Source organism: Hippopotamus amphibius, chromosome 17 (genome assembly GCF_030028045.1).
Source record: "Hippopotamus amphibius kiboko isolate mHipAmp2 chromosome 17, mHipAmp2.hap2, whole genome shotgun sequence".
NCBI classification, from domain to species: Eukaryota; Metazoa; Chordata; class Mammalia; order Artiodactyla; family Hippopotamidae; genus Hippopotamus; species Hippopotamus amphibius.
This window is the reverse complement of record NC_080202.1, coordinates 42,935,743-42,947,830: the sequence shown is the minus strand read 5'-3', so window position 1 is coordinate 42,947,830 and position 12,088 is coordinate 42,935,743. Positions and strand designations below refer to the sequence as shown.

The window sequence follows — 12,088 nt, the reverse complement described above, 5'->3', positions numbered from 1 at the left end:
TTCCAGCTATGGAAAAGGCAGAGCAAATTATCAAACAAAAATAAATGGAACAATGTTTCTGAAAAAATGAAGAACAGGAGTGTCCAGATAGAATAACCTATTTTGTGACCAGCAGAAATGAATAAAGACTTAGACAAAGCTATACTATTGCAGAATTTCAGAATACCAAGAAAAAGAAAAAGAAATAGTAAATCCTAAAAAATAAATGTAATGGACCAAAGAATTAAAGGAATAAGTATATTGTAGAGCTATAAAAGCAATGTATAAAAATTTTTAAAATAAATTTATTTATTTATTTATTTTATTGGCCGTGTTGGGTCTTTTTGGCTGTGCACGGGCTTTCTTTTTAGTTGCGGTGAGTGGGGGCTACTCTTCATTGTGGTGCGTGAGCTCCTCATTGCCATGGCTTCTCTTGTTGCAGAGCACGGGCTCTAGGCACATGGGCTTCAGTAGTTGCAGCACATGGGCTCAGTAGTTGTGGCTCCTGGGCTCTAAAGCACAGGCTCAGTAGTTGTGGCGCATGGGCTTAGTTGCTCCACAGCATGTGGGATATTCCTGGAGCAGGGATCGAACCCATGTCCCCTGCATTGGCAGGCAGATTCTCAACCACTGCGCCACCTAGGAAACCCGAAAAGCAATGTATAAAATTTTAAATTAAAATAGTCCCCCAAAATATGAAAAGGGGATTACATAGTATTGGAAATGAAAAACAATGTTTATCTTTTATAACAACTAATAGACATTCTATCACATTGATTATTCAAGAAATCTAGGAACAAGCATATCATTTAGAATTATGGAGCAAGCCAAAACTAAAAACAAAAGAGCAAAAAGAAATTACTGTTGAGAAGTAGAACCCAAGGGTAAGAGATTGGGGAAGGATGGAATGTAGATGTTCTGTGTGTTTTGTATCTGTGTATTGATTTTTATCTGTATTTCTTATTTCCAGTTCTATTGAGATATAGTTGACATATAATATTCTATAAGTTTGTGAAATGATTTTATGTACATATATATTACAAAATGATTGCCACAACAAGCTTAGTTAACATACATCACTTCACACGGTTACAAATTTTTCTTTGTTACAATAGCAACTCTTAAGATCTACTTACTTATGAACTTTCAAGTATACGACACAGTACTGTTAAGTATAATCATCATGCTGTACATTGTGTCCCCAGAAATTGTTTATCATATAACTTGAAGTTTGTACCTTTTGACCACCTTCACCCATTTCCCCAACCCCTACCTCAGGTAACCACCAATCTATTCTCTGTTCCCATGAAATGTTTTTTTAGACTCCACATACAAGTGAGATCATAAGTATTTACCTTTCTATGTCTGACCTACTTCAGTTAACATGATGCCCTCAAAGTCCATCCAAGTTGTTGCAAATGGAAAATTTTTTTCTTTTTTATGGCTGAATAATAGTCCATTACTTTTTCTTTATCCATTCATTTCTCAATGGATGCTTCGATTGTTTCCATACCTTGCTATTGTAAATTATGCTACAGAGAACATGGGGATACAGATATCTCTTTAAGATAGTGATTTTGTTTCCTTCAGATATATACCCAGAAGTGTAATTGCTGGATCATATAGCTCTATTTTTCATTTTTTGGAGGAACATCCATATTCTTTTCCATAGTGGCTGCACCAATTTACACTTTCACCAATGATGTACAAATGTTCCCTTTTCTTCACATCCTCATCACTATTTATTATCTCCTTTTGATGATAGCCACTCTAACAGGTGTGAGGTGACACTTCATTATGGTTTTGATATGCATTTCCCTGATGATCAGTGATCTTGAGCACCTTTTCATGTACCTGTTAGCCTTCTGAATATCTTCTTTGGAAAAAATGTCTGTTTGGTCCCTTCACCCATTTTTAATTTGTATTATTTGGTTTCTTTGCTCTTGAGGCTTATGTGTTTCTTATATATTTTGGTTATTAAGCTTTTATCGTATATATGGTTTGTAAATATTTTCTTCCATTTTGTAGGTTGCCTTTTCATTTTGTTGATTGCTTCTTTTGTGGTACAGAAGCTCTTTAGTTTGATATAGTCCCACTTGCTTATTTTTTATGTTGTTTCTCATGCTTTGTGTCATATCTGAAAAATTATTGCCAAGACCAATGTCAGAGAGCTTTTTCTCTATGTTTTCCTTGGGAGTTTTATGGTTTCAGGTCTTACATTTATGTCTGTATTCCATTTTGAGCTAATTTTTATGAGTGGTATAAGACGACGTCTAGTTTTGTTCTTTTCCTCGTGAATATCCAGTTTTCCCAGCACCATTTAATAAAGGGATTGTTTTCTCTCCCTTGAGTACTCTTGGTTCCCTTGTCAAATATTAGTTGTCCATATATGCATGGATTTATATCTGGGCTCTTTGATTGGCCTAAGTGTGTGTGTTTCTATGCCAGTACCATACTGTTTGATTACTATAGCTTTGTAATATAGTTTGAAATCAGGACGTGTGATGCCTCCAGCTTTGTTCTTCTTTCTAAGGATGCTTTGGCTATTAAGGATCTTTCGTGGTTCCTAATGAATTTTAGAATTGTGTTTTCTATTTGGTAAAATGCCATTGGAACTTTGGTAGAGATTACATTGAATCTCTAGATGGCTTTGGGTAGTATGGAAATTTTAACATCCTTAATTCTTCCAGTCAGTGAAGGCAGGCAATCTCTTCATTTATTTCTGTCTCTTGCAAATTTATTCCTAAGTATTTTACTGTTTGTGATACTGTTATCAATGGGATTGTTTTATTTCTTTTTCCAGTAATTCATTGTTAGTGTATAAAAACACTACTGCTTTTTTTTCTATTAATTTTTATTGGAGTATAGTTGCCTTACAATGTTATGTTAGTTTCTGCTGTACAGCGAAGTGAATCAGCTATACATATACATATATCTCCTCTTGTTTGGATTTTCTTCCCATTTAGGTCACCAAAGAGCATTAAGTAGAGTTCCCTGTGCTATACAGTATGTTCTCACTAGTTATATATTTTAGACATAATATCAATAGTATGCATATGTCATTCCCAATCTCCCAATTTATCCTACACACACACCCCCTTCCCCCTTGGTAGCCATATGTTTGTTCTCTGTGTCTGGAGACACTGCTGCTTTTTGTATGTTGATTTTGTATTCCTGCATCTTTACTGAATTTGTTAATAAAATCTAACTTTTTTTTTAGTGGAGTCTTCAGGATTTTCTATATATAAAATATGCAAATAGAGACAATTTTACATCTTCCTTTCTGATTCTGATGCCTTTTCTTTTTCTTGCCTAATTGCTCTAAGACTTTCAGTACTATATTGAATAGAACTGATAAGAGTGGGCACCCTTGTCTTATTCCTGCTCTTAGAGGAAAAGGTTTCAGTCTTTCACCATTGAGTATGATATTAACTGTGCGCTTGTCATATGTATAACCTTTATTATATTGAGGTACATTCCTTCTCTACCCAGTTTATTGATAGTTTTTATCATGAATGGGTGCTGAGTTTTGTGAAATACTTTTTCTGCATCCATTGAGATGATTGTATGATTTGTATCTTTCATTCTGTTACTGTGGTGTACCACATTTATTGATTTGCGTATGTTGAACCGTCATTGCATATGAGGGCTGAATCCCCCTTGATCATGGTGTATGATTCTTTTAATGTTGAATTTGGTTTGCTAGAATTTGGTTGAAATTTTTTGCATCTGTGTTCATCAAGTATATTGGCTTATCGTTTTCTCTTCTTGCGGTGTCCTTATCTAGCTTTGGTATCGGGGTAATGTTAACCACATAAAATGAGCTTTGAAGTGTTCAATTCTCCATTTTTTTAGAAGATTTTGAGAAGGATTGGTGTTAATTCTTTTTTAAGTGTTTGGTAAGGTTCACCAGGGAAACCACTGGTCCAGGGCTTTTCTTGCGAGGATTTTAATTACTGACTCAATATCCTTACTTGTTTTCGTCTGTTCAGATTTTTCTATTTTTTTATGATTCTGTCTTGGTAGGTTGTATGCTTCTAGGAACTTATCCATTTCTCTTAGGTTGTCAATTTTTTTTTTGGCTACACTCAGGCATCATTTTAAACCAGTCTATTAGATGGGCTGTGCAATTTCCCAGGTGTTCTTGTTATGCTTCTTGGTCAGATGTGTCCAGAAGCTATATACATCCCTAGTCAGGGCTTTGAATTTGCTTCCCAGCCTGGGTGGGGCTGTAGGACAGACTCCATCACTGGTACAACTCATTGGGGTACTCAAATCAGGCAAGGCTGTCCACCAGTCTCCCTGGGCAGACAGTGCCACCAGCTCAGCTCTGCAGATGGCAGAGCCACTGTTGGGCTCTCTGCTTGGGTGCTTCTACAAGTGGGGCTGCAAGGTGGTCTACACAGTTTCCCAGGAGCTCTCAGTCGGCTTTTTGATTGGGCAGGACTGAGGGATGTACTCAGCAGTAGGCAGGGGCCATTAATTTGCTTCCCTGCCTGGGTGGGGTTGCAGAAGAGACTCCAAGGTCCGCATGGCTTATTGGCTGGGGAACAATAAAAGGCAGAATTTGCCCTGAGCTCCCTGGCTACATGGGGCTACTAACCGGGCTCTGAAAATGGGTAGAGGCGCTGGCTGGGTTCTCTGCTCAAGAGCTGCTTTACGTGGGAGTTTAGGATGGGTACACAGCTTCCTGTGTGCTCTGATTAGGCATCTTGGTTGGGCCAAGCCGGGGGCTATATTCAGCAGTAGGTAGGCTTCTAATTAGCTCCCCCGCCTGGGCAGAATGGCAGAACAGGCTCCAAGGCCAGCCCAGCTTGCCAGGATTTTACACTGAGTTCCCCGGCCAGACGGTCCAAGCAGCCTGCTCCGCAGATGCGCAAAGCCTCTGGCTGGGATATCTCCTCAGGCACCGCTGCTAGGGGAAACACAGTCTGCCAAAATCTGAGTTCTGGTTGCTGTAAGCCCTGCTCCCCTTCCCCATCTTGAGCTGATCTCCAGTGGTCAAGCACCACGGATTCTCCCCACAATACCCATGAGACAAGACCCAGTGGGCCTCCCAGGAAGCAACCCACAACTATCGGGGAGCTAGATTTCTACCTCGGGCACTCTTTTTCCCCCTGGAGAAACCACAAGCCTGGAGGCCCTCTCGGTGCAGTACTGTGCCGGTCTGGAAGAGGAGCAGTGTGGTCAGAATGCAGCTGATACTCTTACCCTTCTAATGCAGTCCTTCTTGGTGTCTGTGGTCCAGCGAGGTGCTTCAGCCTCACCACCGTATTCTGGGATTTTCACAAAGGTGTCTTGTCTGTGTATACTTGCAAGTGGGACTTGTGAGGGGAACGGAAGTTGGGGCTGACCTATCTTGGTCACCATTTTGATGCCATCACTTATCTATTCTAATATAAATGCAATTCATAGTAAAGTAGTTATAAATTCAAGTTAAAGAAAAATGAAATAAAATACAAATTGGTCCATATCATTCCTGAACTTATAACCTGTCAAAGACGTCACATAACCTAGTATTTAGATAAATCTAAGCTTCCTACAGTAGCTTGCAAATTCCTCAATGATCTGAGCTCAGCCTGCCTCTCTTGAACTCCTCTCCCTAATCTGTACTTCATTCTTCTTTGGTGCTAAACTGCCTCTAGTTCTGCATACATTGTACCTAGATTTTTTTCTTCACATTTCTCAGCCTCTCTTCGGTGTAGAAGACTCTTTCTATCCCCCTTTCCCTTAGTTGAATTCTGATATTTTAACTCTCTCAGGCACTACACGCTCCAGGATGCATTCATTTAACAACCTAGTCTGAACCAGTGGCTCCTGTTCGAGCTAGGGCACAAATAGCTGACAGCAGTACCTGAAGTAAGTGTTACCAGACAGCTGACCAACACCAATGATCGAAAAACACTGGAAAAAGTACTTTTCCCCTGTGCAAACTCTAATATACAAGACATCTTTTTTAAAATATAGAGATCAGCTAAATCCTTGAAATCCAGAGGTTTAATATAAGTCTGGGTAAAATTATGACATCAATGGAATTTCCCTGGAATTTCCCATCAGTATACATCCTTTGTATGTTTGAGCTCTTGACATTGATTACACGTCTGAACTGGCGCTTTTCCTCAGCGCTAATGGAAAAGTTGATCTGAATAAGGTGATGGATGGAGTGAAAGCTGTTACAGGTGAGTGAGAAGTTAGTATAAGCCTAGGAGCCTACTTTTTATAGTAATTGTATTTTTCTTCATGCCTTAATTGTATGATAATTCTATCATTTGACCTCCTATTTAATGTTCTTATATCCCGGAATATTTTCTGATATGTGTTTTCCACTAATATATTTCATTTCTCTTACTTTGAGGCAGCCACAATCTACAGTAAAAGGTGAAGTTAATCTTTGGAAAAGGCCCTGGGAATTTTCCAAAGGAAAGATGATAGGTTATACATGTTGATAGAATTATTAGGATAAGCCATATACAGTTTGCTAATTGGCAAGAGGGATATAATACCCATTTCTTGTCATTGTCACTCTGAATGTGTTAGTCCAGGCCCTCCAAGAAAGCAGAAGCTGAAGCAGGATGAAACATGCATAGACACTGTTAGGAGAAATGCCTGTGTAAGAGAAATAGGGAGGAAACCCGAGAGGCTGTCAGGCTGCAATGCAAATCCGACACCAAGTGAAGGAGAGAGGAAGAAAAGGTTGGGTGGAAGCATCCTATACTGCCATGCAATCTAAAGAAGGTCTAGCAAGGCCTTCCAGGAATCCTGTGGTCAAAGTCAGCCAACCCCTATCCCCTAGGAACAGGCCCCCCTGAGTGCAGTATTTCCATTGCACTCAATCACTGGTCAGGAGAAGCCTGTGGGAGGCATTGCCTTAGCACAAAAACAGGGATGAATTTCAAAGCAGTGCCCGGGGCCCTTGGTCAATGGGCTGAGACAGGTGACTGAGCCTCAGTCACGCCACGGGCCCAGCCATCTCTGGGGAGGGGCTGCTCCTTCCCAGCACGTTATATCTAATCCTTCCATTTGACACGTGAAAATTCTACCTGATGTGCTCGATGTTCAGAAGCCGTTTCTGGGGCCTACTGGAAAAGCTTATGTGTGCAACTCACTCATGGGCATCTCATTTGATTCTCAAATAGCCCTACAAGGGAATTTCCATTGTAAAGATGAAGAAACAAAAAAATAGGTAACTAATAAGGACCTAGTGTAGGCACAGGGAACTGTACTCAATACTCTGTAATGACCTATACAGGAAAAGAATCTAAAATTCAGTGAAGGGACTTCCCTGGTGGAGCAGTGGTTAAGAATCCACCTGCCAATGCAGGGGACACATGTTTGAGCCCTGGTCATGGAGCTTCCTACATGCCGTGAAGCAGCTAAACCTGTGCGCGACAACTACTGAGCCTGTGCTCTAGAGTCCATGAGCCACAACTACTGAGCCCATGTGTCACAACTACTGAAGCCGACCTGCCTAGAGCTCATGCTCCACAACAAGAGAAGCCACCGCGATGAGAAGCCCGTGCACTGAAATGAAGACTAGCCCCTGCTCAATACAACTAGAGAAAGCCCGCGTGCAGCAATGAAGACCCAACACAGCCAATAAATAAATAAATGTATTTTTTTTTAAATGAGAAAAAGAAGCATTTGACAAGTGATGCTGAGAAGCCAATCCTGGAAAATGAAATGTGCAGGTGGCCTGAGGCAGGACGGGGCTCACACTGCCGCGGTCTCGTGTGCGGCCTCACTTTCCACACCCGTCTCCCCAGCAGCCGAATCTGCAGCCTAAACGTCCTCTGCTGGGGTTCTGCTGCCTTCCCTGAGATAAGAAGAATAATGCCAAGGCTTTTACTCTCAAAAGGAACAATTACACTTTTCATTATTTCCCCATTTTAGACGAGAATTTTAACTTGTCCCCTCTCATCTACCCCGCATCCTTCTGGAAAATCTCATCCTCATCAGAAGACTCCTGGTCGTGTAGCTTCTGTGCCATGTTTTTCTTGCGTGTGGCATTGAGCGGTCTATACGTATCCCTAAGCCAAAGTGGCCGCCTTCTCCAGTGAAAGCCCTCCTAGAACACAGAAAGGGAAATATTAACTCTGCATCCCCCTGCTTTCTCCGGCCACAGTACGTTACCCTCCTCAAAGTTACCTGACTCTCGCCTTCCCTTGAGCTTCTCTTTCGCAGAAGAAAGGGAAAAAAGCCCCTTGGAGGAAAACACACACAGTCAGTGTTACATTTCCCACCTCTCTCACCTGTGTTACCTCTGGGCTTCTCAGGACTAAATGGGCGCCTGAGTCCAGAATCACAACGAGCAGAATCACCACAGACCTGGGAGCTTGAAAAGCATCCCCTGCGTGCTGGCCTCACAGACGTTCTCAGTGTCTGGCCCCCAGGGTCTCGGGGGACCTTTGCATGTGGCTTAGCGTGGAGGACAGGCAGGATGTTCAGCCCCACTCACCTTTTGTGGCCCTTGGGCAGTTGCCCTGTTTCTTCCTCTCCCTGTGCTGCTGCTGCTGCTGCTGCCCTGTGAGCATGAATCTGTTGTGAAAGAAAACATGACCATGATTGTCCATTACCACTATTTCCACAGCCTCATTCACTCCTTTTTATTTTAAGTCCTGTCGACCCAGTGAGATAACTTCTGTAAGCACAGGAATTCTATCCTGTTTAGTAATCCTTTGACTCTCCCACAGTACTTTACTCCGGGTCTTGCATGCAGATGCCAATACATTTTATGGACTGTTTTAGATAATGTTCAACAGATAATTCCTAAGAAAAACTCTTAGAAGCAGGAAAAGAAAAGAAAAGTATGTACCAGAAACCCAAGCTTTGTTTTAAAGTCAAGAACAAGAGTAGGATGCCTATCATTCCTGCTCTTACTCATCACTGTGGAGGAGGCCCTAATCAGTAGCATAAGAAAATTGAAGTATTGGAAAGGAAGAGACAAACAGATTTGCATATGAAATGATGGATCTGAAAAGACCAAAAGAATCAAGTGAAGTTTTATGGGGAGTAATATGAGAGTTCAGTAAGATGGCTGCATACAAAATCAAGAGATCAACATATAAGCCTCAACAGCTTTCCCATATAACACAGATAAGTAACTAAAAAGTAGAAGGACGATCCCATTTACTATATGAATAAAAATGCATAAAGTGCCGAGGAAGAAACTTAACCTATGTTAAGCACTATGTGATGACAACATTAAAACTTTTCTGTTTTAATGTGTAAGGCCTATGTGATGAAACATTCAAACCTTTCTGAAGGACATTAAGAAGAAATACATACATGGCATGAGACACCATCTTCCTAGAATGTTATAAAGAGGTCAGTTCTCCTCCAATTAACCTACAAATTCAATGCAATCCATTTATATCCAGGATAATTTTAAAACAAAACCTGGCCAGCTGACATTTGGTAGAGTATATATGCAAGCCCAGTTATGATACGGATGAGAGAGAAGACCAAAGAGCAGGACCTTTCCCCACCGGATACAAAATATGTTACAAAGCAACTGGAGTTAAGCAGTGCGATATTGGTACTGGTCCAGGAAAAGATAACTGCATCAACAGAATAGAGTCCAGATAAAGACAGTAGTTTAGACCAGGGAAGAAGGAATGAACCATTCAGTGAAAGATTTGAAAACAACTGGATCTTCCTGTAGAGGAAGAGAGATCCCCTCTCTCAACCACACTAAAAATCAAATACAATGAATGCTAGACAGATTACAAAAGATCTTGAAGAATATAATAGAGATTATGTTTATGTCATGAGGTGTCACCGGCCTGGCTGACAAAACCTGCGCCACGTGAGCCATGAGGAGAGGACGGGCAGCTATGGTGGCAGACTCAACACAGCTCCTCCTCTTCTTCACAGCCCTTGCCCCCGTCTCCCCTGGACTGTGTGTCCTCTTCCTGTTGATTTTTGAAACTCGTAGGAGTTCCCTGGCGGTCCAGTGGCTAGAACTCAGCGTTTTCACTGCTGTGGCCCGGGTTCAGTCCCTGATCAGGGAACTAAGATCCCACAATCTGTTCAGTGTGGCCCCAAATCCCCTCATGAACAAAGCAACAAAACCCAAAAAATCTCTTTATAGTAAATAAATATTGGCTTTCACTGAATTTCAATGTTTCAAATCCTTCCAGTGCTTTTGTCTCTAAGGAGACAGAAGAGCAGAGTAGGGAGCACAGGCTTTGCAGTCAGGTGAAACTGGCTTCTGCTCTTGGTTTGGCCACTGGGGCCTTACATTGATCTCCTTCATCTATGAAAGAGGGAAAGTAACACCATCCTCACAGGACTGTGGGGATTAAATCAGACAGTATATGCAAAATTCTCCATCTTACTCTTGACATGAATCAGTGCTAAGTTGGTGTCACAGACAAGGTGGTCAATCTATCAAAGGTTCTGCTCCTGCCATCAGGCTCTGAAGGCTTTTCCCCACCATAATATTATAAAAATATTGTGTTTATTTTCTTCTAATACTTTTTTTTTTTGCTACTTTGGGTCTTCACTGATGTGAGCAGACTTTCTCTAGTTGCAGCGAGCAGGGGCTACTCTTTGCTACTTTGCGCTGGCTTCTCATTGTGGAGGCTTCTCTCTTTTTGTGGAGCACAGGCTCTAGGCATGTCAGCTTCAGTAGCTGCAGCACATGGGCTCAGTAGTTGCGGAATGCGGGCCTTAGACCTTTCAGGCTTCAGTTGTTGCATTGTGTGGGCTCAGTAGTTGTGGCTCACAGGCTCTAGAGCGCAGGCTCAGTAGTTGTGGCACACGGGGTTACCTGCTCTGCGGCATGCGGAATCTTCCTGGCCCAGGGATCCAACCCATGTCCCCTGCATTGGCAGGTGGATTCCTATCCACTGCGGCACCAGGGAAGTCCCTCTTTTAATACTTTTGTTTTTCCTACATCTGCATCTTTATTCCTGCCCTGCCACTGGGTTCACCAGTACCATTTTTTAAGATTCCATATATATGAGTTAGCATACGGTATTTATTTTTCTTTCTGGCTTACTTCACTCTGTATGACAGAGTCTAGGTCCATCCACCTCACTACAAATAACTCAATCTCATTCCTTTTTATGGCTGAGTCGTATTCTATTGCATATATGTGCCACATCTTCTTTATCCATTCATCTTGTTGAAGGGCATTTATGTTGCTTCCATGTCCTGGGCTATTGTAAATAGTGCTGCCATGAACCCTGTGGCACTCTTCTAATACTGTTATGTGGTCTTCTCTCACATTTATGGAAATAGGTTAATTTTAGGTGAGAAATAGGGATCTGCTATTATTTCCCACCCCCCCACCCCCCAACGAGGTAGGCAGCTACTCTATTACCATTTGTTCGTTTTCTTCCACTCATTTGAGTATTGAAACATGACATTTCAGAAGTCTTCACAACACATGGGTCTATTGCTGGACTCTCTGTGCTACTTCAAATAAATATTTGGTTGCATTGTTCCTCACTGTGGAACTGACATAACGCCTCAAATCTCTTCCATGGAACTTCCATAGGAAAAACACTGCATGGCCCCTGTCCTCAAAAAGTTTATTGTGTATGTGGGGAGAGGAAATCATGGTTAGGACTCCTTGCTTTCACTGCTGAGAGTGCAGGTTCAATCCTTAGTTGGGGAACTGAGATTCCACAAGCCAAAAAAAACCCAAAACAAATGCAAGGTTAAACTACACAGAAGCTAAAAAGAATAAAAAGGGGACTTTATACAAATTCTAAAAAAGCAAAAGTCCATATGCCACCTGGAGATGTAGAGGGTAGTCTGGGCCATGGCCAATGACTAGCAAGCTGACCCCATGCTAGTCCCCAGCCTCCTGGGCTCAGGAATCATGCTCTTCTCACCAAGAGAGAACCCACCTCTTCCTAGTGTGGCAGTCTCCCCTTATCAATATCACAGGACTGATCAAAAATCAGAATGCCGAATTCTCACTTCATAATGAGAAGTACATGTTCTACAGACAGGGCATGTGTGTCTACACAATCAGAGAATTACCTTCTCTAGAGACAGACAAGGCCTCCGTGGCATACGAAAGCACAATCACACAATCGGAAGGCTACTTGGTGAGAACAGGATTAGAATGAAAGGAATCAGCTGAATCCTGCGTATA

At 41.7% G+C, this 12,088-nt stretch overlaps 1 protein-coding gene across 1 annotated transcript in view; it reads right to left on the bottom strand.

Moving 5' to 3' along the window:
* Positions 1-7,501: 7,501 nt before the first annotated feature.
* LOC130839753 (leucine-rich repeat-containing protein 37A3-like) overlaps positions 7,502-12,088 on the bottom strand; it is a 52,180-nt gene continuing 47,593 nt past the window's right edge. Inside the window, exons 12-15 of the mRNA XM_057714128.1 lie at positions 8,435-8,514; positions 8,125-8,179; positions 7,902-8,044; positions 7,502-7,792 (exon numbers count right to left, since the gene is read on the bottom strand). Of these exons, the coding sequence (XP_057570111.1) occupies positions 7,759-7,792; positions 7,902-8,044; positions 8,125-8,179; positions 8,435-8,514 (312 nt within the window). The 3' untranslated portion in view covers positions 7,502-7,758. The remainder of the gene's footprint in view (positions 7,793-7,901; positions 8,045-8,124; positions 8,180-8,434; positions 8,515-12,088) is intronic.